The sequence below is a fragment of the Drosophila ficusphila genome, unplaced genomic scaffold (assembly GCF_018152265.1).
Source record: "Drosophila ficusphila isolate 14025-0441.05 unplaced genomic scaffold, ASM1815226v1 contig_436, whole genome shotgun sequence".
In the NCBI taxonomy this organism is placed as follows: domain Eukaryota; kingdom Metazoa; phylum Arthropoda; class Insecta; order Diptera; family Drosophilidae; genus Drosophila; species Drosophila ficusphila.
Window position 1 is genome coordinate 1,529,939 of NW_025064352.1, and position 22,929 is coordinate 1,552,867.

Consider the following 22,929-nt stretch of genomic DNA (forward strand, 5'->3'; position numbering starts at 1 on the left):
TTACCCCTGTATTTATTTTCGGCGAATCTCTCGTCACAACTTCGTCTACCAAAAAATACCAAACGCAAACTTTTTTCGTTCATCTGGCAACTCTTTGAAAGAGCGCCAAGTTCTAAAAGTTCAGATGTGGTCTTCTTTCATTCATCTTCTTATCTAGCTGATCCAAAGAATAAACAAATCCCGTTGGTCGTCTTTCCGCACGTTACCATCATTGAACGGTCCGTGTGCTATATTCACAGTTGACATTCCCCGCTGATAAGGCCGTGCAGCTTTCCTTCTCCTTCTCTCACCTTCCAGATTGATCCACCTCATCTCGTCTCCCTTTCGAAAAACAAACACATGCATTGCACTCGGCTCTCTCCGAATTGAAAGTTGTAAGTTTAACCGGGCTTATCTTGTATTTGCTATTTGCTCGGATCTTATCATTCACAGCCTCTTTAGCGGTGGAGCATATGGAATTGTGATCGTATAAGAAACACTTGTCGCTCGGATCTTGTTTTGTAACGTTCCTCTGTTTTTCTTAATGTGTTTTTGTGTCTTTAATTGTTGAAAAAGAAAATAAAAATACATATAATAATGTCCAAGAACGAGGATACACCGATTGCCAAGTAAGTTGGGAAGGAGAAACGGGGTTTATCGTCTGGCTTTCTCCGCAAAAGTTTCCCCGAGCTCAAAAGTTGGCCGAAAATAAAATCTCTTTTGGGCGAAATTAACATAAAGCGCCAAATGAGCTGCTGATTTGTTAAATAGGCGTAAGAGCGGACCGCGTGGGAATGGCGACAACTGTCGGGGTTCTGGGGTCTTGGGGATTTTCTAGGTGCGCAGAGGCCTTCAAAAGTTGGATAGAAAGCTTAAAGTGCGACGGCTAACGTATTTTGCTTCTCTTTTTTTTTTTTTTTTTTTTTTTTTGCATCACCCCACCGATTTTTTTTTCCTTTGTGCAATTGCGTTGGAAAGTTGCAGAGCAAGTAGTTTAGCGCCATTTGCACTTTTCGTAGTAAAAATTACGCGCACTTGCTCTGGAAACACCCACACACACTCGCATGCACCGGAAAACTTATCAACGGGCACATCACACGCACACACACACACACACGTGCCGCTGATGAAGGCGGCGACGGTGGAATGGGCGTGGCCTTTAAGTAGTCATCGTAGTTTGCGTTAAGTAACAAAACTTCAAATTGAATTTTTCGCAGCACTTTTCATTTTAGCACCTATCAAAAAAACCCTTTTGGAGCGTTTCGCTTCGCTTTTCGAAGCATCAGCTCATTACAGTGGGAACTGCCTGCTGATGGACGGTCGGTGGGTGTCATACTTGGAGGTACTTTTAGGTAGTTTTTGGGCGTTCAACATTGTGTCTGCTTAAATGCCGCAGTGTTTTGTTGGCACCGGCAACGGCTACGTTTTAATTCTCTTTTGGGGTTTTTGGAGTTGAAGCTTCCCCAAAAAACTTTTCCTGCTGTGGCTGCAGTTCGTTTTCATTCTTCTCAGACTTCTTTCACTTGTTTACCGTGGAAAACAAGTAAATTTCTATAGAAACTTGGTAAAAAAAAATGTCTAAGACTGGTACATTTTAATTAAAAGAATTTGTTGTGAAATAGCTTTAGAGTTTTGTGTAGGACCTAACATGCATTTTTAATTCTTTCTTGAGTTTGATTCTATATTCTTTATTATGTTCTTAAGGTAAAGATCTTATCCTTAAGTTCATTAAAGGTATGCAAGTAATTAAGTCTTTAAAAAAATAGGAAAAATGTCATTCAAGACTATTACATTTTTACCTGCAATTGGTATTTAATATTTATACCCTGTTGATTAATTTGGTTAAACATTGTTTTTTGGGGATCGTGAATTTTTCATGGACTAAACAATTTCATTCTCTTGTAGACGGAACTCGGACCGGACGCGTCGGAGCAACTACGGCACGGCTCCCTCGTTCCACCTGCTGGAGCAGGGACAACCAGGTGGCAATGGCAACAACAATCTCCCGGCAACGCCCTCAACACCTGCGCAAATTTTTTGTTTACACGGGCGGTCCAACAACGTCGAAGGTGAGTGGCAACAGCAACGGCTTAAATGGAGAGAAAGGGGGGTGGAGAGGGGGTGGAAAGGGGGGGGGGTAAAATGATGGAGGTGAAAGGTCGACGGAGTGACTGTGACAAACTGCGGGGCACTTTCGTGTCGCTTTCAATCAGGGCGGACTACCTCGCAGCAATTTGCAGTCATTCATAAATTATCAAGAAAACGCAGCAGGCAGAGGCATTTTGCACTAAAAGTCAAATGCAAACTAATCAAAATCGACAACAACGAAAATCAACTAAATTAGTTTTCACATTGCTATTTTCGTGTTTTTTACTTGGCCGTGTTTACCAATGGCTGTTTTCACAAATATTGTAGATGTTTGATTGTTCTTAAGCTTTGTTTGTTGTTCCACCTTCTTTTCTTTTTTTTGTGTTTTTTTTTTTTTTTTTTTTGGTAAAAATCGAAAATTCTGTGCAATTTAACCGCGTGCATGCAACTGTATGGGTGAGTGAGGAGCTGTAATATCGGGTAAATGCTCGCTAATTGGCAGACGGCACGGAAATCGTCGGAAATGAATGATGCCCGGCTATATCGAAAAGCGGCGACTTCGCTGGATAAATGCCGCATGGAAATGCTGCACGAATATGGTGAGCAAACAACTTACCACCTACTCGAAGCTTTATATTTCCGCCCACTCCCTCGATTTGAGTCGCCTTCCCCTCCCTTCTTCTCTCGTCATCAATCAGCTGATGATTCTCGAGCTTGGCAAACGAAATTATGGTGGAACTGGGCCGTTAACCAGCACCCCACCATCCCCAGCATCTGTGTGGCATAATCAAAATTTATGCTCTTTGCTGACACACCGCTGCTGGGAGCAGACCGCATCCCACTTTGGCCATATGTCATAAATCGCCAGAGGAGCCAGTGTAACGCTCGCCATCATAATTTACCTACGACAACGTCGATGGACCAAATAAATGTTTGGCTCATTTTTTTCATTCCCTTCCCGCCCCCCTTTTGCCCCCCCTTTTCCGCCCGAAGATTATGACTACGTAGGGTCAGAAACCCAGAAATCGATGTGGCTATGTCAAGTTTATATTTTAATTTCCTCTTCGGAGGCTGCTCGATTTTTACTCCTGGCAAATACCCTGTACTAAAAGTTCAAAATTGGGGAGCAAAACAAATGTGTCTCATCGATTACCTTAGAATTCCTTGCTATAAAACACTATAAAATGTGTGCACAAAGTCAATAAAGATTTATTAAGAATATCTGCCCAGTAGCATCAAAAAACTTAGTTGCTTTCTTTACACTCTATATGAAATAGAAAAGAGCAAATTTAATATATATAATACTTGTTTAAAGTTATACATATTTAAAACTTTCGAATTTCTTTTGATATTTATTACTTAAGCAAAGGGATCTAATCAATGAGCATCGGTAAGTCGCGAATGTCTTATGGAATATCTATACTTATTTCTCCCTTTTTGGTGATGATTCGATTTATTGGCAGACGGAAGAGCCCGAAATAAAATTACCTTGCGTCTAGACGAGGTGGATCCGCCTCTGAGAGCTTCTGCCGTCGAATATCCGCACACTCAGATATACGTGTATCTATATATAGTACCTATATATTATGTAATCGTCTTGGGGCGCTCAGGTGCATTCAATCATAGTTTGAGTTAGTAACTTCGATTAGACGGCTTGACTAGCCAAGTGCAGCTAGCCAAGTTGCAGCTGCTTTGATTTGCGCTGGCCCGTAGTTAGTCGTTCGTTAAACGCGCTCCAGATGGGACCATTTGCAAATGCTGGAATACTAAGCAGTTCGTATTGGTCCGCTCAGTTCGGTTCATTGTTCCCCCGAGTGAACCTGCCCATTCCCCATTGTTATCGACGCGTGCTCCGATTCCGACTCCGATTCCGGGTTATGGATGTGCTCAGGCTCAGGGATGCGGAACTAAGCGAAGGTATCTCCCTAATTAGGATGAAGGATGATGCTACAAAGCTATATATCTCAGCTCCGGCGTTTACCCTAATTACCATTTTGCACGCAGAATCAAAACTTATGTAATTACATATCTGACTTACGAACGCAACGGATTTCGAGCCGGAAAATATTTATTTAGGGTCCAGACCTAAAGTTAGGTGTTTCCTTTGCTATTGTGTTTGTTAGAAATTTTCCCTGTTTTTAGAATAACCCTTTTAAAACGATTTAACCATATTTTGAAATAACAGAACTTGTTTTAGTTTGTTTTACAAGGATGGGTAAATATGATTTTTTTATATTTCATTTTGTATCTGACGGTCAAGTTTGCGAATTTAAACCTATTTTATTTATGAAATATTTTTGGAGCATGTGGAATTCCAAAAATACAAGTTAAAATAAAACACTGAAAATCTCTCTTATTAAATTATTTTAATGCTTGCTTCTCAATTTATTGTACTTAAAATTCAATTCAAATACAACACATTTTTTATTTTCAATTAGAGAGTATAATGGGTTTCCATAGTCAAGAACTTGCTGGATCATCTTTAGGTTTCCGTCAACTTATTGTCACTGTGTCATCGATATTTGCACATAATGGAATGCTTTTTGTCGCGTATTTGTTTCTATCCAATTAAAGCTTGTGCGCCGGCACTTGGCATCGAGTTTGGGTCCGATTCCCGATTCCCGATTCCCGCTCCCGTTCCCCAAACCCTCGGCTCCATCATTAATTATTTATAAGTACAAGTACACAGTACAATTGTTGCCATGGCAGAACCAGATACGGATGTGAAGAATAAGGAGGAGAAGGAGGAGGAGGAGAAGAAGGAGCAGCACATATCCAGCCCACACCCGACATTAACCTCAGCTCCTCGGGAATCCAACATACTTTCCGCATTGCGCAAACAAACAAGGCGAACGAAACGAAACTGAACGGAGCGGAGCGGTCCAAGGTGACCAATTAAAGATGCAGATGGATCGGAGTTGTTTAAATTGCAAGTATGACGATTCTTATGCATCAGCTGGCTGCAGTGGCCGTTATAACCAAAAGGAGGGAAGCTGGATGCGGGTCTAATAGGTGAAATTTCCACGTGCCACAATCGTCGCACTCGCAGTCGCAGTTGCAGTCGCAGTTGCAGTTGCTCCTCCTGAGTGCGGAGCCTTGGTTATGCACAGGAATTTAATTTCGCTGCCGGCATTGTTACTGCCATTGTGTGATTGTAAGTGTGAGTGTGTGTGTGTGTGTGGAGGCAAAGGATGCGGAGGACATTGAAGGTGGCAGGAGCAGGAAGCGAATGCCAACAGACGCAGGCCAGGCGTCGGTGGCCTTGTGCTGGATTCAAATGAAGAAACCGCGTTCACAACGCCACCATGTCAGTGATGAGGTGCTCCACATGTTCACCGACACGCACGGAAAGCCAATCGCACACTGAATAATATATAATTAATAATTTAAAGCAATCACGGTCATAATGGTTCAGTGGATAATCCATTAAATACCGATTTAAATAATATAGATTGTTTGATACAATTTCCTACATCAAACTAAATCCATAAATGTGTGGTATTTATATTTAAATAATATTTTAGCATAATATAATTATAAAATTTATTTAATGTTTATGTGACTACTTAAAACTTTATGCAATTTTTGCAAATCTTCGAAAGAGTGTCATATAAAACTGGATTGGAAATTCTAAACACAAGTTGTATACAAATCTTCTTAAACTTCAAAGTAAGGCTTGATTAGCCTCATCATAATTTATAGTACCTTTCAATATTGTTTGCACGTGCCCATCTCTATGGCTTCCACTTGCAGAGCTGCCAGCCAGCGGAGCATATGCACATGTATGTATGCTCCTGGAGCTTTTCCCGCTCCGGACAATGGAAAGCTGCACTGCAAGTAAAAATTGAGGAGTGGGCGGTGACCAGAGCAAGTGCAAAGAAAATGCAGCGGAAATGACAAAGCATGAAATACGGCTGCGACAAATGCAATAAAGTATTTAATAGACTGCTCCTAGCCGACCAAGAGCAACCAGACCAAACCAAACCAACTGGCGAACCAAGCCAAGCAACTACCAACTTTCTCCTGTCACTGACACCCAAAATGAATAAAACCAAAAAATGGAGAGGGCGTGGGGTGTAATAAAAAAAAAAAAAAACCGAAAATAACATAAAAAACAAGCGGAGAAACTTCCGGAAATGGGCCATATACCGAATTCATATGGGAGGGGCGTGGCGAGCAGGAGCAGGAGGAGGAGGAGCTGGAGGATCAGGAGCAAGGAGCAAGAGCAGTGCCGGTGGTCATTATTCACGTACCATGTTAAATAAATTTAAATGCCTGTTTTGTAAATATGTATGGCACGCTCAGCGGCATAACAGATGGGCGAAAGGAAAAAACTTACTCCCCGAAGGGAATTCAATGCGCTTCGTTCGCATGTGTGCAGCACTGGCACATTGTTAATTTAACACTTTCGCAACAAAAAAAAAAAAAGGAGGAATATATATTCTTTATAGTCTCAAGCAGGGCTTAAGAAAATCATTGAATTTATTCAACGGACATGATGCAAAGAGTGTGTTAAGACCTTGTGTAAACAACAAAGCATAATTGGACTCAATGAAAATAAGCGTTAAACGTAAATATTTAACACTGGCCGGACGGTTCACAATTGTTACAATTTACAAGTGCTCAAACTGCCAATCCAATTATGGGAAAAATATGTATTTTATATTTCAGTTGGTGTGTATTGAAATTATGTTTTTTGGTGGCACTCTGTTGTTAAACCATTAATTTGTAAATAAATGGCTGCAAAGCTGGAAATAAATATACAAACAGGTTATTACAATGATAGGTAGCTATTTTTGTAAAGAATATGTTAACATATCGTATTATTTTAGCATATCGTTAATATTTTTGTTGGGGAATCGCAAATAATAATATCGTTTTTTGTGAGATACCATTTTTTATTTTTATTGCACTGTTTGCTAACTTTTGGCCTGTCTTATTTACTTTTCAGTCCGAGACCATTGCCATCGGGCAAGAAGCGAGGGAGTGGACGTGAAAGCCCGCCGAAAACTGATCATAGCCAGCATCCTGTGCTTGGTTTTTATGATTGCCGAAATCGTAGGTGAGTCGAGTTAATATTCATACAAGGGCAACATCCGCTTTTGTGTCCTCCGCTTTCAATTCCTGCCGACAAAGGACTCTTTCCCTTTTCAATTCCTCTTTGCAATCTTTCGTTCTGTCTGCCTTTCAATTCCCAAACTAATTTTGCTCACCTCTGAGAATCTGAGCCAACAAATAAACAAAACGTAAAGAGTGAAAAGCGAAGAAAAAAGTTAAGTCAAACAATGCGGGCAGCAAGGAATAAGCAAAAAGGATGCGAAGGAGACGGATGACGACGAGGACGAGGACGAGGACGAGAACGACGACGAGACGATTAAAAACTGAGGACCGGAAGTGCAACAATATGGCGACCGGAAAGGCTTACTGTCTGCCGTCAACCCTCCTCCTCCTCCTGCTCCTTCGTTTATGACGGCACCCGGGGTTGGTTATACAATAAACATTTAATTTTCGAGTGGCGACGATGTCGTCGGTGCTTCGACGGCTGTTGCCGTTAATCGCTTTGCAATTACCTACAATGTTCGGTCGGAAGAAGGACGACGACGAGGTGCCCAGTGGGTGGAAAGGAATCCTTTTTTTACGCCCCTCGCTTTGCACTCGTTTCTTTCGCTTTCAAATCGAAATTGTTGTTGCGATAAGGGGAAATAGAGGGAAAGGGACTGCAGCTCCACCCTTTTAATGTTTTTTGGCGACCAAAGCCAGGGGGATTGTCACCCGGCCGCCGTTCAGTCCCCCAATCAACGTCCACAAGTCCCCCACAGATTGCCACGATGCCGAGTTAATTTTTTGCGCATTTATTTACTTTCACAACTTCGACCTGGAACAGGTGGCGTCCTATCGAACAGTCTGGCCATCGCAACAGACGCCGCACATTTGCTCACCGATTTCGCCAGTTTTATGATCTCGTTGTTTGCCATCTGGATTGCCGGACGCCCATCTACGCAGCGGTAAGTACTCCATGCTAAATGAAGACACTGCCAAAAGTCGTTTGTCGAAAAGGGGGGAGCTTGGGGAGTTGGGGGAAATCAATAAAACGTAAAGTTTCAATCTTTTCCGCATTTCTTTTTGTCACTGACGTCTGCCAACTCCTTGGCAAAGGTTCGTGTGCGCCCCCCTTTATCACCGAACTGGGAGACTTCAGACCCTGCCCAGGGAAATATCGTAAAACTATTCTCTGAATATCCTGCTTTGAGTGGGGTATAGCTAATTTGGAAAGCCTCTGGGGAATTATAAAGCAAACGCTTTAAACAATAATACTCGTAAGGAAAACCTTTTTGAAAAATCAATCCATTGAATGCTTTTTAAAATTTACAAGAAAATTTCTTAGGTAATACTTTTATTTTATTATGTTCATGATATAACTTAACTTAAATTCGACCAAATAAAATGTTGTTATTAACTAACACCTGTTGACACGATAGTCGTATCGTTACTATGTACTAAATAAGAAACAGAAAAACAGTATGTATTTGATTGCCTCAGCATCTTAGAGACAATTCCCTTTCTAACGAGTGTATCTGCATTGCCCTGCAATTTATATTCCACTCTTATATGGCTGTTCTGCCACCATAATTTCTGTCGCTCGACTTGGCCATCCTCCATATCCTTCGCTGCTGCCTGCATTTCCCATTCGCCGTCGTCTAATTAGGCGAAAAGCCTGTTTCCAAATTTTCAGTGCCTTCCTCTGCGTCTGTGGCTGCTTTTGTTGCTATTGCTGACAGTGATGCCGATTTATCCTTTTCTATAAATTTTGGTTAGAAGCATTTTAGACTCTTTTTTTTTTAATTTTATTTTTTTTATCAATGTCTTACATTTTTAATAATTTTAGTTCACAAAAATATCAATAAGATATGTTTTATGAACTTGAATTGAACTTAACTTAAAACATTTCTGAGATTGCATTCGATAAATTTTTTGTGAAAATCGAGAACTTCATTAAATACATAAATAAAATTTTATTTTTTTTAAAATATTTCTTCTTAGTTTTTGGTTTACAAAGTATATTTTTCGCAGCACTGTTGCCTGCTGCTGTTGCTGCTGCGCACTGTACATTCGGCCGTTGCACATTTTTCAATTGGTCTTTGGGAACAGCACTCCCTTCCCAATTCCCATTCCCCACCAGCCCCCACGCCTGCCACCACTGCCCCCACCTCCCCTTGCCGCCACGGCATCCATCTTGGGCTCAACTAGAAGGAGGGAGGCAAACGGCACGTTCTGCTCATTCATGCAAAAATCTCACTCACTCGACGACTCGACTGCAGCCACAAAGTGAATAATGAAAAACTTTTGCAATTTCAAGCGTGTTGCATGGTAATTTTGTAAATTTCGCTCCTGCCACCAGACTCTCAGACCGGGTCTCCTTCGTCTCCAGTGCGTTGATGTTGCTTCTGTTTCTGTTCCAGTTGCTCTTGTTGCTCTTGTTGCTGCATGCTGCATGTTGCTGCTGCTGCTACTGCTGTTGCTGCTAGTGCCGTTATTGTTGCTGTTGCTGCTGCATGTTGCAGCAGGAGTCCCCGCCACGGCCTTTGCTGAATGCTTCTCTCCTTGGGCCTGGTCCTCTGGCTGGGTTTGGTTGCAGTGCGGTTCGCAGCCTTCTACCTTATTTTTGAGTCCTGCGCCCGCACCACCCATTTTGGCGCTTGGGCTGGCGTAGCCGAGTTGACAAGCCTAATTTATCAAAACAAACCACATTTGCACAATTGCAAAGGCAAACGCTGAAAACGAAATGCAAAACTAGGGAAACTAAGTACGGTACAGTGGAATAATTCAATTACTACCTGCGGTAATTTACGTGATAACGAAATATGGAAATTGTAGCTGCACGGGATAATTAATTAGTTAACAAATGTAAAAATAGTTTGAAAATCCACAAGCTTCTGAGGTTGATAGAGAGGAATCCTGTTTTCATCTAATTGTGTTTTTCCCCAATGGAATAAAATGTATAAATTAATTTTTTACCGAGATTTTATAAAGAAATGCAAAGACAGCTGAAGGTCAGGTTCCAAATAGATTCCTTTTGCCAGATAGTTATTTTCCTTATAAATATATATCCTATATATTTTAGTCTACAATCAGAATTCGAAGTTTAATTCACGGTTATCGTTTATTGATCGAACATAAATTTTAATATTTATCTGGCTTAAACATTTTCCCTGCTTGAATTTTGAAGTATGTATATCTAATTCAGTTTGTTTGCTGCCAAAAAGTTAGTTTGGCATAACACACTACGGTATTTCATTATCGCTAATCCCAATTAAGTGTTTTGGCTACTTTCTTTTAATTATCGCGCCCGGTCCCAGTGTGCTCGGAACCGCCATTGAGGTAGCGATGTACTATGACTGCTCCTCCGTTGGGGATTGAAAGGGCCGGAGGACCAAGGACGAAGGACGAGGACGAGGGCGAGTTGGGTGGCCCGCCAGCAGCAGGCGGTCATTAAGCAAATGGCTGCACTTGCAACGCCAACTGCAAGGCCCCAACTTGCGTACCATACATATATATTTGTATATACACATATAGAAAGCACCACCATACATTGACACTGTTGGGGGTTTTTTGTGGGGTTTGTGGGGTTTTCCGGGGAGGGGGGGGGGAAATGGGGATACGACGGATGTTTGCTGGAAATTAAATTGTATTATTATGGCGAGACATTCGTTGCTGTAGCTGCCTGCTGCCTTCTGGCATCGCATTAGTTAGCAGGCTGGCAAAATTGTTGCCTTTTGCCATTATTTCAATTTTATAACGAGAGTGGTAGTCACCCTTTCCACCTGTCGGTGGTCGGTTGCCACCGGTTGGTCCTCATCCTGGTCTGGGCTACTGGTCTCTGGTCGCTGCTCCTGTTTCTGTTTCTGTTTCTGCCTCGTTCTGATGTGGCTTGGTTTGTTTTCTGGTCTAGGTTGGGCTTTAATTGAACGACCCTCTCGAGTTGGTCGCCGTCGCCGTCGCCGTTCAGGTGTTGACTTTGACCCAACCGTCAAAAAATAATACACAAAAAATAACCTGTGGGGGCGCACATGCAAAACGCTCATTACATTAGGGAAATACGGGAACACTCCCCACTTGGCCAACCCCCCCGCAAAAAAGTTATCATCTGGGGAGAGAGAAACCGCGCCCCAAAACGAACTCAAATTAAAATAGCATTTGACAAATTTTGGTCACATTTATCAAGTCATGTTAATTTTTAACTTCCCCACACTTTCCGCACTTTATGTCATCAGCAATTTGCGTTTCGTTTTGGGGCCGAGATATTTAGATTTCGACATCCTTTTTGCCTTGAGGGTTTTGGCAAGGAGGATATCATTTTATTGGGGGCGATTTATCTCGGTAATTTCAAAGTGTGTGACCTAATGATTGTCAGGCTTGGCTTTTGAATAAATATAAAATTAAGCAACTTGACAAATGTATTTGGGAAGGAAATGTTGTATATTTCCTGCAATGTAAATCGTTTTATCTTAAGTATATTGTAAGTAGAATGTTTGATGTCATTAAAGTTCATGCATAGTTTGTTTTCAGAGGCTACAGACATTGAAAGTGTGCAAGAAATAATTGCATTCATTTAATATTTTTTTAGTTTGAAAAGTTATTTTCTCGGCAAACTAACAAAGTTTTGCCAACGTTATCGGGTGGCCAATGTGAAAATGAATCCCCCTTCCATTGCTGTCTCATTATCTTCACCTGCCTTCACACTAATTAAGCTCGCTACCTTTTATCTTTGACAGGATGTCCTTCGGCTGGTATCGGGCCGAGGTTATTGGCGCCATGGCCTCCGTCTTCATGATCTGGGTCATCACGGGCATCCTCGTCTGGTTGGCCATCGGAAGACTCATCAGCGGCGATTACGAGGTGAATGCGAAGATCATGCTGATCACCTCGGGCCTGGCCATATTGGTTAATGTCATGTAAGTACTATATATACATATTTTTACCCCGATATGCAGATCTTTGATTGCTGGCAGTCTGTCTGTCTGCTTGCCCGTGCGACTGCAAAGTTTTCCTGTTTTCCCCTGGGCAGTTTTCCAATTGCAATTGCCGCAATCAACTTGTCCCTGGCATGGGCCACCAAATGGGTCAACACACAGTGCACTGTGCACAGTGCGCACTGCAAACGTCTCCCGATCCCAGGCCCATTCCGACTCCTGACTGGCATTCCCTTACGTATCCGCCAGTTGTTGCGGCAACTTTCTCCACATTTTAGCGACAACTTTTTCCACAAGTTTAGAATTTCTTCTCGTTCCATTTTTTTTCTCCTTTCCTTTACGTTGGTTTTTTTTTTTTTTTTTTTGTATTTTTTCTCCCTGCGTCAACAAAAGCCAAAAGCGGTGTCGACGAGGAGTTTGCTTGTGTTTGCGTTGGCCAGCCCCAAAGGTGGAAAATTCTCTAGGCGGAATGGGGTAACGTGCCATTGAAAGGGGCTTCGATATTGCTCCAAACGTGGAGTCCCTCTAGCCATCGGATTTCTTTTCACTTTGGGAAGCTAAAAATAAGTCGAGGCCGGCAAAGTTTAACGCTTTATTTAATTTAATTGTTATTTTACAATTGATTTTTCTTTTGGTTTTTGGTGAAGGCCAGTTAAGCTGAAGTAATGTTATTATTAGAATGGTTTAGAATTGTTTTACCTGAGAATCATTTGGGAAATCTCGGTTAGAGTGCTATGGTTTGATATGGCTAGATATTAATGAAATTACGTTTAAATGATAACAAATATACCATTAACTGTTTTGTGTTTTAAAGTATGCACAATCGATTTCTTCGATTTTCTTTTTTTCTATATTTTTCTACATACCGATAAGATTTAATCCATTAATTCTATCCAAAGCTATTAATCGCGGTTAATTTAAGCTCCAAATTAAAGTGGAGTGCTTTTAGAAGAGCATTCTTCGTTCGTGCAATTACGTACTAATCGCTTCGCTTGTTTTGATTTCGTCGAGTGCAGAACTTGCAAGCTTCTGACATCCACTCCCAGCTCTCCCCTCATCCTGCCACGCCCCCTTTTGCCCCATACTTGCCACCATTGATGCTCATTCATGTGGCTGTCGAAGCATAGTTTTTGGCGCATAAATCGCAACGTTCAATGCCGAGCTCACACACACGTTATGCTAGCCTCCCCTCCACTAACCACCCATCACCCACCGTCCACCGCCCCTTGTCCCCATGCCACGCCCACCTCAGCTCACCTATTTTCCTGCACAAGTGTTGCAGCAGCAGCTGTTGTTGTTGTTGTTGTTGTTGTTGTTATTGGTAGTCGGGCGGTAGCGCAAAAATTTTCCAGTTGACGTTGGCATTTTCAGTGTTTGCCACTTGAATTGTTTGATTACGTGAATTGATTGTGAAAAACGTGCAGCAGAAGCAACTCTCCTGGCTTACAGATTTTGGCCAAGAAGACGATGGCCGGACTTCGTCGAGATGGGCGGAACATAAGGGGAGGGGGGCGTGGTTAAGGCCATCTTTGGAAACTGCCATAAAAGTAGGAAGTTAAGTCAAGTCAATTCTGAAGCATCCTGCTGATTCTTTTATGTGGGGGAAAAAAAGTGGCCATTAAAATACAGAAAATTTGACTATTTTAAATGTAGTTTGTATCGAATTAAAAAAAATTACTGTTTACCGACATATATTTCTACATGTTCAACTTAATTGCATTTTGGGTCATATTTTTTCAAGGGTTATAGAAGTTTTTTATGTGTAGCTTCGACCTGTGTTCGAACAACGGAATTAAATGGCCACCTTTTACCGTTATGCGTTTGGGGCAAACGAGTTTGCAGCAAGTTTCAACTATTTTCAGTCCCGTTTGCTCGCTCGTTGTTATTGAAGGCTTTTTACTTAGTTTCATTTAGTTGTAGAGCGCTCTCTGGATTTTATTTTTTTGCCAGTTTTTAGTTCAATTAGCACAATGCCGAAAATAGCTAGCAAGCGCTTCATTCGCACACACACACACACGTACACACACAAATACACACGCACACACAATTTTCCGGATTCGCTTTGTGTGTTGTTGTTGGGTTAACTTTTGAGTGGCGGCAACGACGTCCGTCGACTTCACATCGTTAAAACGCCCATTAGGGCAAAAGCGGGGGAAATCGAGAAACAGAACGAAAAATGGAAAAAGGGAGCGGAAAAACTGAACCACTGTAATATTACATCCGATGAAACACAGCTTCGATTTTTAATTAATATTCCTTATTTGCAAAATGGTTTTCTAAATAAAGATATCTTAAAATCTATTGGAATAAAATTCTAAATTTTATTGATCTTCTGAAAGACCAACCTCAACTTCATTTTATGTATGCGATTCCTGTATAAAATTATTGCATACTTTTTGGGGCCATATATTCTCATTTCTGTTTAAGCAAATCGATTAAAGGTATCTTTTATTTATTTCAAAAAATATGCTATCAATTTAGTTAACTAAAATCCGATCTAAAATACGACTTTCCGCCCGATAAAGTTTTTACTGTGCCCCAAGCCACTCGAACTCCTATGAGGCCTGACCTTAAACTGCAAGTGGGACATTAGCGAGAGCAAATGCCAGTGAAATATGAGAGGTTTATTCTGGTGGGAAAAGTGGCGGTGGAAAGTACTGGGGCAGCGAGGTGCTAAAGCAATTACAGCAGAGTGTGGAGATGAAGGCGCTTAGCAATGGGAATGGCAGTTAGGACAGATGGATGAATGCACAACGAAATTTTTCTTTAAAGCAATCAAGTAAATTTGATACGGAGCAGAGTATGTTTTTGTGGCACAGAATGGCAAAAATGCAATCTAATTTTAAATCTAATCACATGTATTTGTACTGCAAATAATTAAATTTGGTTCGATGTGCAAAAAGGTTTTTATAAGTTTAAATTCAGGTTTAGAATGAATTTTAATTTGTTAAAGCTGGGAGACCAATATACAATGGTACTTACCAAACTTATGTACAATATCTTCATAGTAAAATAAATATGTGGAAGTATTTTCGTCACAATTTAGTACAGAAACATTTCTAAAACGTTTGTTTTTCCTACAATATTACCAATAATATCTCTTATGAATTTTCTTCTTCCACTTGATATATTTTGCTCTTGTTTATGTTTAGTGTTCACTATGTGAATATTGAGCCTGGTCGTCTTTCTTCAGTCTCCTCCATTCTGGCCAGCCACTTGAGACCGAAGCTGGCCAAAAGCTTGTTAGCCTGACAACTCAATTTCATTTTCAATTTCTTAAGACCACGCTGTGATGGCCCACCCAGCCAGTCAGCTCGGTTCGAAGAAGTTACCAGGCCAAATGTGGCCATAATTTGTCAAACAGCAAAAAGAAAAAATAGGAGACGCCAGGAGAGAAACACAAGGAGGAAATAAATATAAACGGTGATGAAGAAGGAGGAACGCTGGCTGCCGTTTCGTGTGGAGCATCGCGTTGATGGCCACTAAATAAATTGTACCGAGCACCAGAACCAGCTCGAATTGCAGGAGTCAGTAATGCCAAATCAGCTTTTTTCAAAAGTGCGACACATAAAAATCGTAATCAGTGCTAAAACCGGATTCATTACCGCTAAACTAGATACTTTCAACTCAGGAGGATCCTATAAATTTAGTTATTCCTATAATCCTGTTCAGCATTTGCTTTAGAGTTCATAAATGTGTATGATTTTATGATTCTACTGCATAAAGATTTTCTTTTTTAAAGCTTTTCACTTAAGTTTGAATAACATTTTTCAGATTTAAACAAAGTTTGTTTTAACCCGTATAAATAATTCAAATTTAAGAAATCAGAGACCATGAAACGTGATAGTGTTTTGGAAACTGTTTCTAACCAAGTTGACTTGCCTTCTTCGGGAACAACGCTGTGTGTTAACCAAAAATAGCGCAGATTGTTAGGACTCCACCGCCGGCGCCCCTTTCCAATGGCTCCTAACCAGCGTGGCCACGTGGTCAGTGATGGCGGTCCATGGTGGCGCCAGGGATTCCATGCGGAGCACATACGCTTTTCGACTTTGAACATCCGATTGCCGAGGCATTACCCCGGCCATTCTACCCCCTCCTCCTCCTCCTGCCTTTATCTGCCACCCCTCCCGTGTCGTGTGTGTCCTCGAGCGCAAAAAATGCCAATGCGAGCGACATTCCCCGACCATCGGCAGCTCCCCCTGCCCCTCCTTCTCCCCGTTCTCCTCCCCCTTGGCTGACTGCCCCGCCAACCCGGCATTGTTGTTCCAACTGTGGCACTGTAATTTGTAGCGCGCAATGAAGCATTTCCCCTTGATTTTGCGGCATCTTTACTCGCCTCGTTAGTGGCCAACAAACGACAGCAGCCATGACAACACCAGGACTTGGGCAACTCGGGAACAGGGAGCAGGAAGCACGGATTCGGGAGCAGGGAGTAGGGAACAGGGAACAGGGAACAGGGGGAACAGGTCCTGCGACCCAAGGACCAAGGGGAGAAGCGCTCCGGCTGTGTAGCGTATATGCCATGTCCTGATTTAATTGACAGGAACATAAATATTAGCGCATATCTTGACTCAGCTCGCCTTGGCTTCGCTGGGCTTTGGCTTTGGCTTTAGCTTTGGTCGCGTATGTGAGTCCTGCTCGGATTTGCAGCCACTAAGGATGTCTTGGGGCATGTTGGGAGCTCAGCTCTTGGTCTTGGTATTTGGTCTCGGTCTTGGTGTCCTGGTCTTGGTCTTGGTTTTTGGTCTTGGTGTTGGTCTCGGTCTGGTCTGTCACCCGGATGAGCAGCTCGTTAAGCTGTCGGGCCAAGGAGCCAAGGAGCAGCAGCCAGGACCAAGGACTAAGGATAACGACAACGGGACACGTTTATTGCACTCAACGTAACGTAACGCGAGCTTTACACCGAGGGCTTGAATTTATTTGACTAGTGGTGTTTCCCAGACATTCACTGCAAATCTCCTAAAAAGGTGAACTCATAGAAAAGATTGAGGGCTCTAAAGAAAAGGAGGTTTAGCTAATATTATTAGAATACTTTAAATGATTTATTTGTTAAAGTCCAAAATTCTATCGAAATGAATTTTCAATTTGGAATATGTTTCCTGGTTTGAATGTTTGAACAAACGTATTTCAGTGAAATAAAAGTTTATAAAGTAATGAAATAACTTGTATTGAATTACCTTTAGTGTTCAATGGGAAAATGTATTACTTTACTTTGAGCATAACTATTTTCTATTTTTTCACTTCAAAACCGCGACTCACTTAATTGCTAGACGGCTTTATATAAATTTTTTATTTGCCTGCTGATTAAAGTTGTTTTTATAGGAAAGGGTTATTTTTTTAACCCGAATCAAGCACAATGACTTTTTATGGCTGTATAAAAAATGGTCCGACAGCGTATAACTTTACGTTATAAATGTTTTATTGGAATGAAAAAATTTTTTTTTCGAAACGCTCACGTTTGTGAAATGTATATAACCATTTTTTCCTGAGTTCAATAAACTTTATGTTTACCGCCCGGCGTAAAGTCATTTTAAGACCATCGAAATGTCTTTGAGTCATCAATTGACGGCGTCAATTAGCCGCAAATCGACGTCGCAGCAGAGCTTTCCAGGCATTTTGGCCGGGCTCGAATCAAATCGATGGTTAGATGGTTAGATGGCGGGTTCCGCTCCGTGGCTGCTCACTTTGCGCTTTGTGTTCGCTCCTGCCAATGGTTGTGCGTAATTTATGCGAGTTTATTTATTGATGCCCGGCACTGCATTGTTTCCCCCAAAAAAGCCGGCTAAGTGCAGCCGGCGGCGACCGACAGAGACAGAGAGAGAGAGAGAGAAAGGGAGAGGGAGAAAGAGCGAGCGGGAAACAAAACGGAGGAGTCCGCCGGTCCGTTGGCATGTCGGTCGGTCCGACCATGGCCTTTTTCCCCAAATAGAAAAGCCATAAATCTGCAATGTCGGAGCATTTAAAATGAATAAAAAGTCAATGTGCCGAGCTATTAACTGCCGATCCATGCCGTGAGTTGAGGGGGGAATTTTGTTGGGGGAGGTAGATGGCTTTTCATTTTGGAGTTTGGGAGGTTGAATCAGGAATGGGAGGATGGAGGGATGGCCTGGTCAACCGGTTGCCATTTTCGACAATACATTTGTATTTGCATGCGGCAATGTGTCCGGACGTACTGAACTGGAGCAGCCCCCAGATGGGCCCGGGGTCGGAATCATCGGACAGGAGCGGTTAGTTTGGCTGGTCGGCTCCGAGGATCTCTCGCACAGGACTCGCATACACACACATACACAAACACACCTTCCGGTACACAGAGCTGGAAAACAGTGAGCACTGAACACGTGATTCAGGAGTCAGGATGGTGGATGGTGGATGGTGGAGGTGCATCTACTAGTGCGCACTGTACAGTGCCTAAAATTATTTATTTTGAAAAGAAAAGTATAATTGATTTATGGAAATGACTGCACAACCTATAAAGTCTAGTTAAAGGGTCCTAAAAAATATGGCCTGTCAAATAAAAGTGGCGAAAATGTACACTAAAGTGTTACGTGCATTTTCATAATAGATCAGATTTTTGAATACAAATTGGTTAGGTAAGCTAAAAGTGTTTTTGAATAAATCAAAACAGATGAGCTTTTAACTGGGAATATAGTTTACGGTGACACTTAAAAATATTTAACGATTAGGTAATTAATTCACTAAAGAGTGTGTCGAATAGTTTATATTCGTAACAAATTTATATTGTTAGCAAGTTCCACGTTTTAATTATTTCTTGTTGGGTTTTCGAGTAACTTGTTTTATATCATTTTCACATTCTCTATTTGGATCTTTTGATCTTAGCATTATGGACAATGTCAGTTGCAAAGTGAAACATAAAAGTTTTATTTCGTTTTAAGCCTCGTGCAACAACTGACAGTTCGGCTTCAAATTATATCTAAGAGACTCCGGCTTCCTGCCGTTTAATTCCATTTGGGGACTTGCTTGGCCATTCGGCTCCACTGTCCGTGACCCGAGTGTGTGTTTGTGTGTGTGCTTGTTTGACTGTGCGGTGCGACTGTTGTTGGTGCATTAAAATGCTGAAATAAAATGCCAAACAATGCAAAAGCGTTGCCCGCATACCGTTGCAGATCCCCCTGCTCCACCCCCCTCTCCACCCCCCTCTCCTCCCCCTTTCCATTTCGTCCACAAAAAGAAAACTCAACATAAAAAAGATGGAGAAACATTTTGGGTGCGTTTTTGTTTTCATACTGTGGCCTGGCTAACGTGCCCCAGACAGGGATGGATTTTTTGGTTGTGTGTGTGTGTGTGTGTGTGTGTGTGTGTGTGCGGTGTGGTGGAGGGGGAGTGGGGTTTTGGGGGGATTGAGGGGAACCTGCGGAACTGGCACAAAATAGCTTGCAACATTTTCAAGCATATTAAATATTTGTGATAACGTTTTCCAATTTCTCTCTCTCTCTCGAACTTGGTTTTCCGGCTAGCATGGGCGTTCAGCTGCAGCACGGCCATTCCCATGGACTCGGCGGAGGCGGCGGTGGGCATGGTCACAGCCACGGTGGCAACAAGAAGTCGAAGAAGAAGACGCCCGCAGCGATCCCATCCCATGCCCATGCCACATCCACTCCCTGTTCCGCATCGCCCAATCAACGGATCGAAGGGGGCGTGGCCTTTGCACCCGAGGATGCGGAGTTGCCTGGCAGCGGACTGCCAACGTACTCATACCAGAACGCCAAGCTGGTGGATCCATCGCTGGACCTCGAAATTGCGGCCGTTTTGGCGGAAACCGCTCCCGGTGCTCATCATCACGGCGGACCCGTTGGTCGCGAAGCCGTAAACATGAATGTCCGGGCAGCTCTTATTCACGTGATTGGCGACGTCATCCAGAGCCTTGGTGTTTTCGTCGCCGCCGGCGTGATCTACTTTTGGCCAGAGTACTCCATCGTTGACCCCATTTGCACGTTTGTGTTCTCCATTATTGTCCTCTTTACCACGTTTACGATCATGAAGGATGCCCTGCTGGTGAGTGAAAAATGGCGAACGCAAAGTGTCTTGTTTATTGTTCTTTATTGTGTGGGGCAATGCATTGTTAATATACAACTACTGACGTGATAATAAATATAAAGCACTGTCAGTATTCCATCATACAAAATCGATCAAAATTCAAAATGCAATAATTTTAGATTCATAACTTTTCTAATTTTAAACAGATTTTGAAGTTGCATATCTCTGAAAGTTTTTATGTATTTTAATTCTCTAATCAACTGCATCATTAGAATTTTTTTTTTGACCGACTTTTTTTCAATTTTTTTGATACAACCCCTGTCCAAACCCCATTTCCAAAAAATGGGTTTGCTGAAAATTTACCAAATTGCAATTATTCTAGGTCCAAAACTTTTCTAATTTTAATCAGATTTTGAAGCGGCATACCTCTAAAAGTTTGTATTTTAATTCTCTATAAACTTTTTTTAATTTTTATGATACAACCAAAATTCCCACATGCTAACAAGAAAGCGCTATCCATTCTCATGAATATAATAAAATATATTCTTCGAGCATTATAAGCCAAAAGCTTTTGAAAACGTAACCGTATTATTCATGTTATTGCAATTATCTGAATAGACCTCCCTGCTTACCAAGATTTATCTGGTTTCTTTTAATCTGTTCAACCTGTTTGCTGTTTATTCCCGCAGGTTCTCATGGAGGGGACCCCCAATTACATGCACTACGCGGAGGTGCTGCAGATTTTCCAAGGCATCGAGGGCGTTGAGCGGGTGCACAATTTGCGCATCTGGGCGCTGAGCATTAATAAAGTGGCGCTATCTGCGCATTTGGCCATTGGTAAGTAGCTGCCCCCGGCGTTCAGAACAGGCAGGGGCCTTTGCCGACCGAAAACAGACCAGACCAAACCGAATCAGACTAGAAAGGTCGTTTCGGTGGCCTTTAGCCCTGATGCATGTGTTTGTCCGAGGGGGTGGAGTGTGTGGGTTTTGGGTGTTTGCCTGTTTTTCGGGGGGGTGGAGTCGCGCTTTTGGCCATGGAGGGTAATTATCCCAATGGATTTGTTGTTGTTTTAAGCAGTTGCCCCCCTCCCCACCGCACTGCTGGCAGTGTTTTCAGTGCGATGTCCATGGGCAGACAGTGAGCAATTAGCTTAATTATTTTTGAAATGGCTTTTTAAGCGTGGACAATTTTGATAGAGCCAGCCAGCTAGCAATCGAGGAAGAGAAATGGAGTTGGCCCCCATTAGTGTTATCCTTCCTAATCGTTTTCCCTTCCATTCTTTTCCCCTCCAAAACAGCTGCCAATGCGAATCCAAAGATGATCCTGGATGCAGCCACCTCGGCGGTTCATCTGCGCTACAATTTCTTCGAGACGACCATTCAGATCGAGGAGTACACGGCCCAAATGGAGAGCTGCCTGCAGTGCAATGTGCCCGAAAAGTAGACACCTTATACAGTGTGTACTGTACCCCCAAATATAATAACAAAATGCGATGTATATTCAATATTTATTTTGGCAAACGCCAGATAAGAGTGACACCCTGTCCGTTCGTTTGATGGGTAAACAAATTCCAGATGCCGGCTAGAACCGGCAAACAAATCAACTACGAAATATATTAATAATAATAATAAAATTGGCGTTGATTTTGCTCCATAGTTTATCAGTTCATCACAAACACCTGGGAGTCGCTTAATATAATATATTCTGCTTTACATGTACCCATCATAAAGTGTCAAACAGCTGGAGTTGTTTAACATATTCCGCTCATAACGCTCACTTTATCAAAAGCTGATGACAGTGTGTGTGTGTGTGTGTGTTTGTGTGTGGTGCAAGCGGATGATAAATATCGCTTGCTTTATAATCTGAATAATGCGAAATATTCTGAATTTTTCAAAATTTATTTTTAAATACTTCTGGTTTTTTATTGGCTCTGTACAACGAGGGGATAAATCCATTTTAAAATGCTTAAATGAAATGACTTTGGTGAGCACAGCATGCCTGTATCAAAGCAATTCGTATCGGTCACCAATCAACCCTATCGAAATCCATTGGTTTTTTTTTTAATCGAATTTCCCAATCGCAATCTCTTCGGTGCATTTTTTCATGTAGCAAATTGTTGATGGTTACCTGCGGTGCATTGGCCGAAAGGGAGTTTGTGCTACGGTGGTACGTACGTATTTTCCATCAAATTCGATGCATGAGCGATATGCAAACACGCATAAAAGTTATTAAGCTGCCGATGGCTGCCACCGGCTACGTTGCACCCAAAAATGGACACCGCGCCCAGAACTAATGCCAATTTATGGTGAAGCGGCACTAGAATGGAGCCACGGTGGATTCCCCTGGCTGAAACACCTGGCGGCTTACCTGGCCCACTGGTCGCTGGTCGCTGGTCACTGGGCCATTATGCATAATTTGGATGTGTGGCCATTGCGTAAGCGACATTGCGTGTGGAACGAAGCGACGCTTTCAAATTATGTCTAAATTGTTGACCGGCACAAACTGGGCGAAAGTTGATGGTTAACAGTGGGTGGGGGGGTATTGTCAGTGGGAGTGGGTGGGTGAGCGGAGGTGGAATTGGCGGTGTCTCGCGAGAGCTAACAGCTAACATTTGGCGCCTAATCGCCGCCAATTTGTTGACAGATTTGCATGCTCGCAGCGAACAAAGATGCCGCCGTCACCTTGAACAAATGCCGCAAATTTCCGCCAAACTGAAGACCAAAGACTGTGGCTCAGTTTCCCCAGCGGGGAATGGGGGAAGTGGGAGGTGGGCGGGAGGGGTAGGGGATTCCCCCAAGAGTAGTAATCCCCCGAAGTGGCCAATGCCCCGAGACCCATTGCGATATTTCACTCCTTGCGCATGCGCAGCTTTAAATGTGCTAAAAAGGACTAAAAT

General features: G+C 42.4%; 1 protein-coding gene across 3 annotated transcripts; it reads left to right on the plus strand.

Moving 5' to 3' along the window:
- Positions 1 to 420: 420 nt before the first annotated feature.
- Positions 421 to 21,688, plus strand: LOC108098440 (zinc transporter 2). 3 transcript variants are annotated; one of them, XM_017201332.2, is made up of 8 exons: positions 421 to 608; positions 1,885 to 2,048; positions 7,019 to 7,129; positions 7,952 to 8,072; positions 11,841 to 12,020; positions 19,514 to 20,051; positions 20,723 to 20,870; positions 21,331 to 21,688. In XM_017201332.2, exons 1-8 carry the CDS (start codon positions 577 to 579, stop codon positions 21,474 to 21,476), a joined length of 1,440 nt encoding a protein of 479 aa, XP_017056821.1. In that variant the 5' UTR covers positions 421 to 576; the 3' UTR covers positions 21,477 to 21,688. The 3 variants fall into 3 exon arrangements, with proteins under 3 accessions (XP_017056821.1, XP_017056824.1, XP_017056822.1); XM_017201335.2 differs by lacking the exons at positions 421 to 608; positions 1,885 to 2,048 and adding an exon at positions 2,285 to 2,666; XM_017201333.2 differs by lacking the exons at positions 421 to 608; positions 1,885 to 2,048 and adding an exon at positions 3,792 to 3,984.
- The last annotated feature ends 1,241 nt before the right edge of the window (positions 21,689 to 22,929 follow it).

Coding starts and splice junctions, on each gene's coding strand:
- LOC108098440 (XM_017201332.2), top strand. CDS start 577: ATGTCCAAGAACGAGGATACACCGATTGCCAA. Junction 609..1,884: donor GAGGATACACCGATTGCCAA/GTAAGTTGGGAA, acceptor ATTCTCTTGTAG/ACGGAACTCGGACCGGACGC. Junction 8,073..11,840: donor GGACGCCCATCTACGCAGCG/GTAAGTACTCCA, acceptor TATCTTTGACAG/GATGTCCTTCGGCTGGTATC.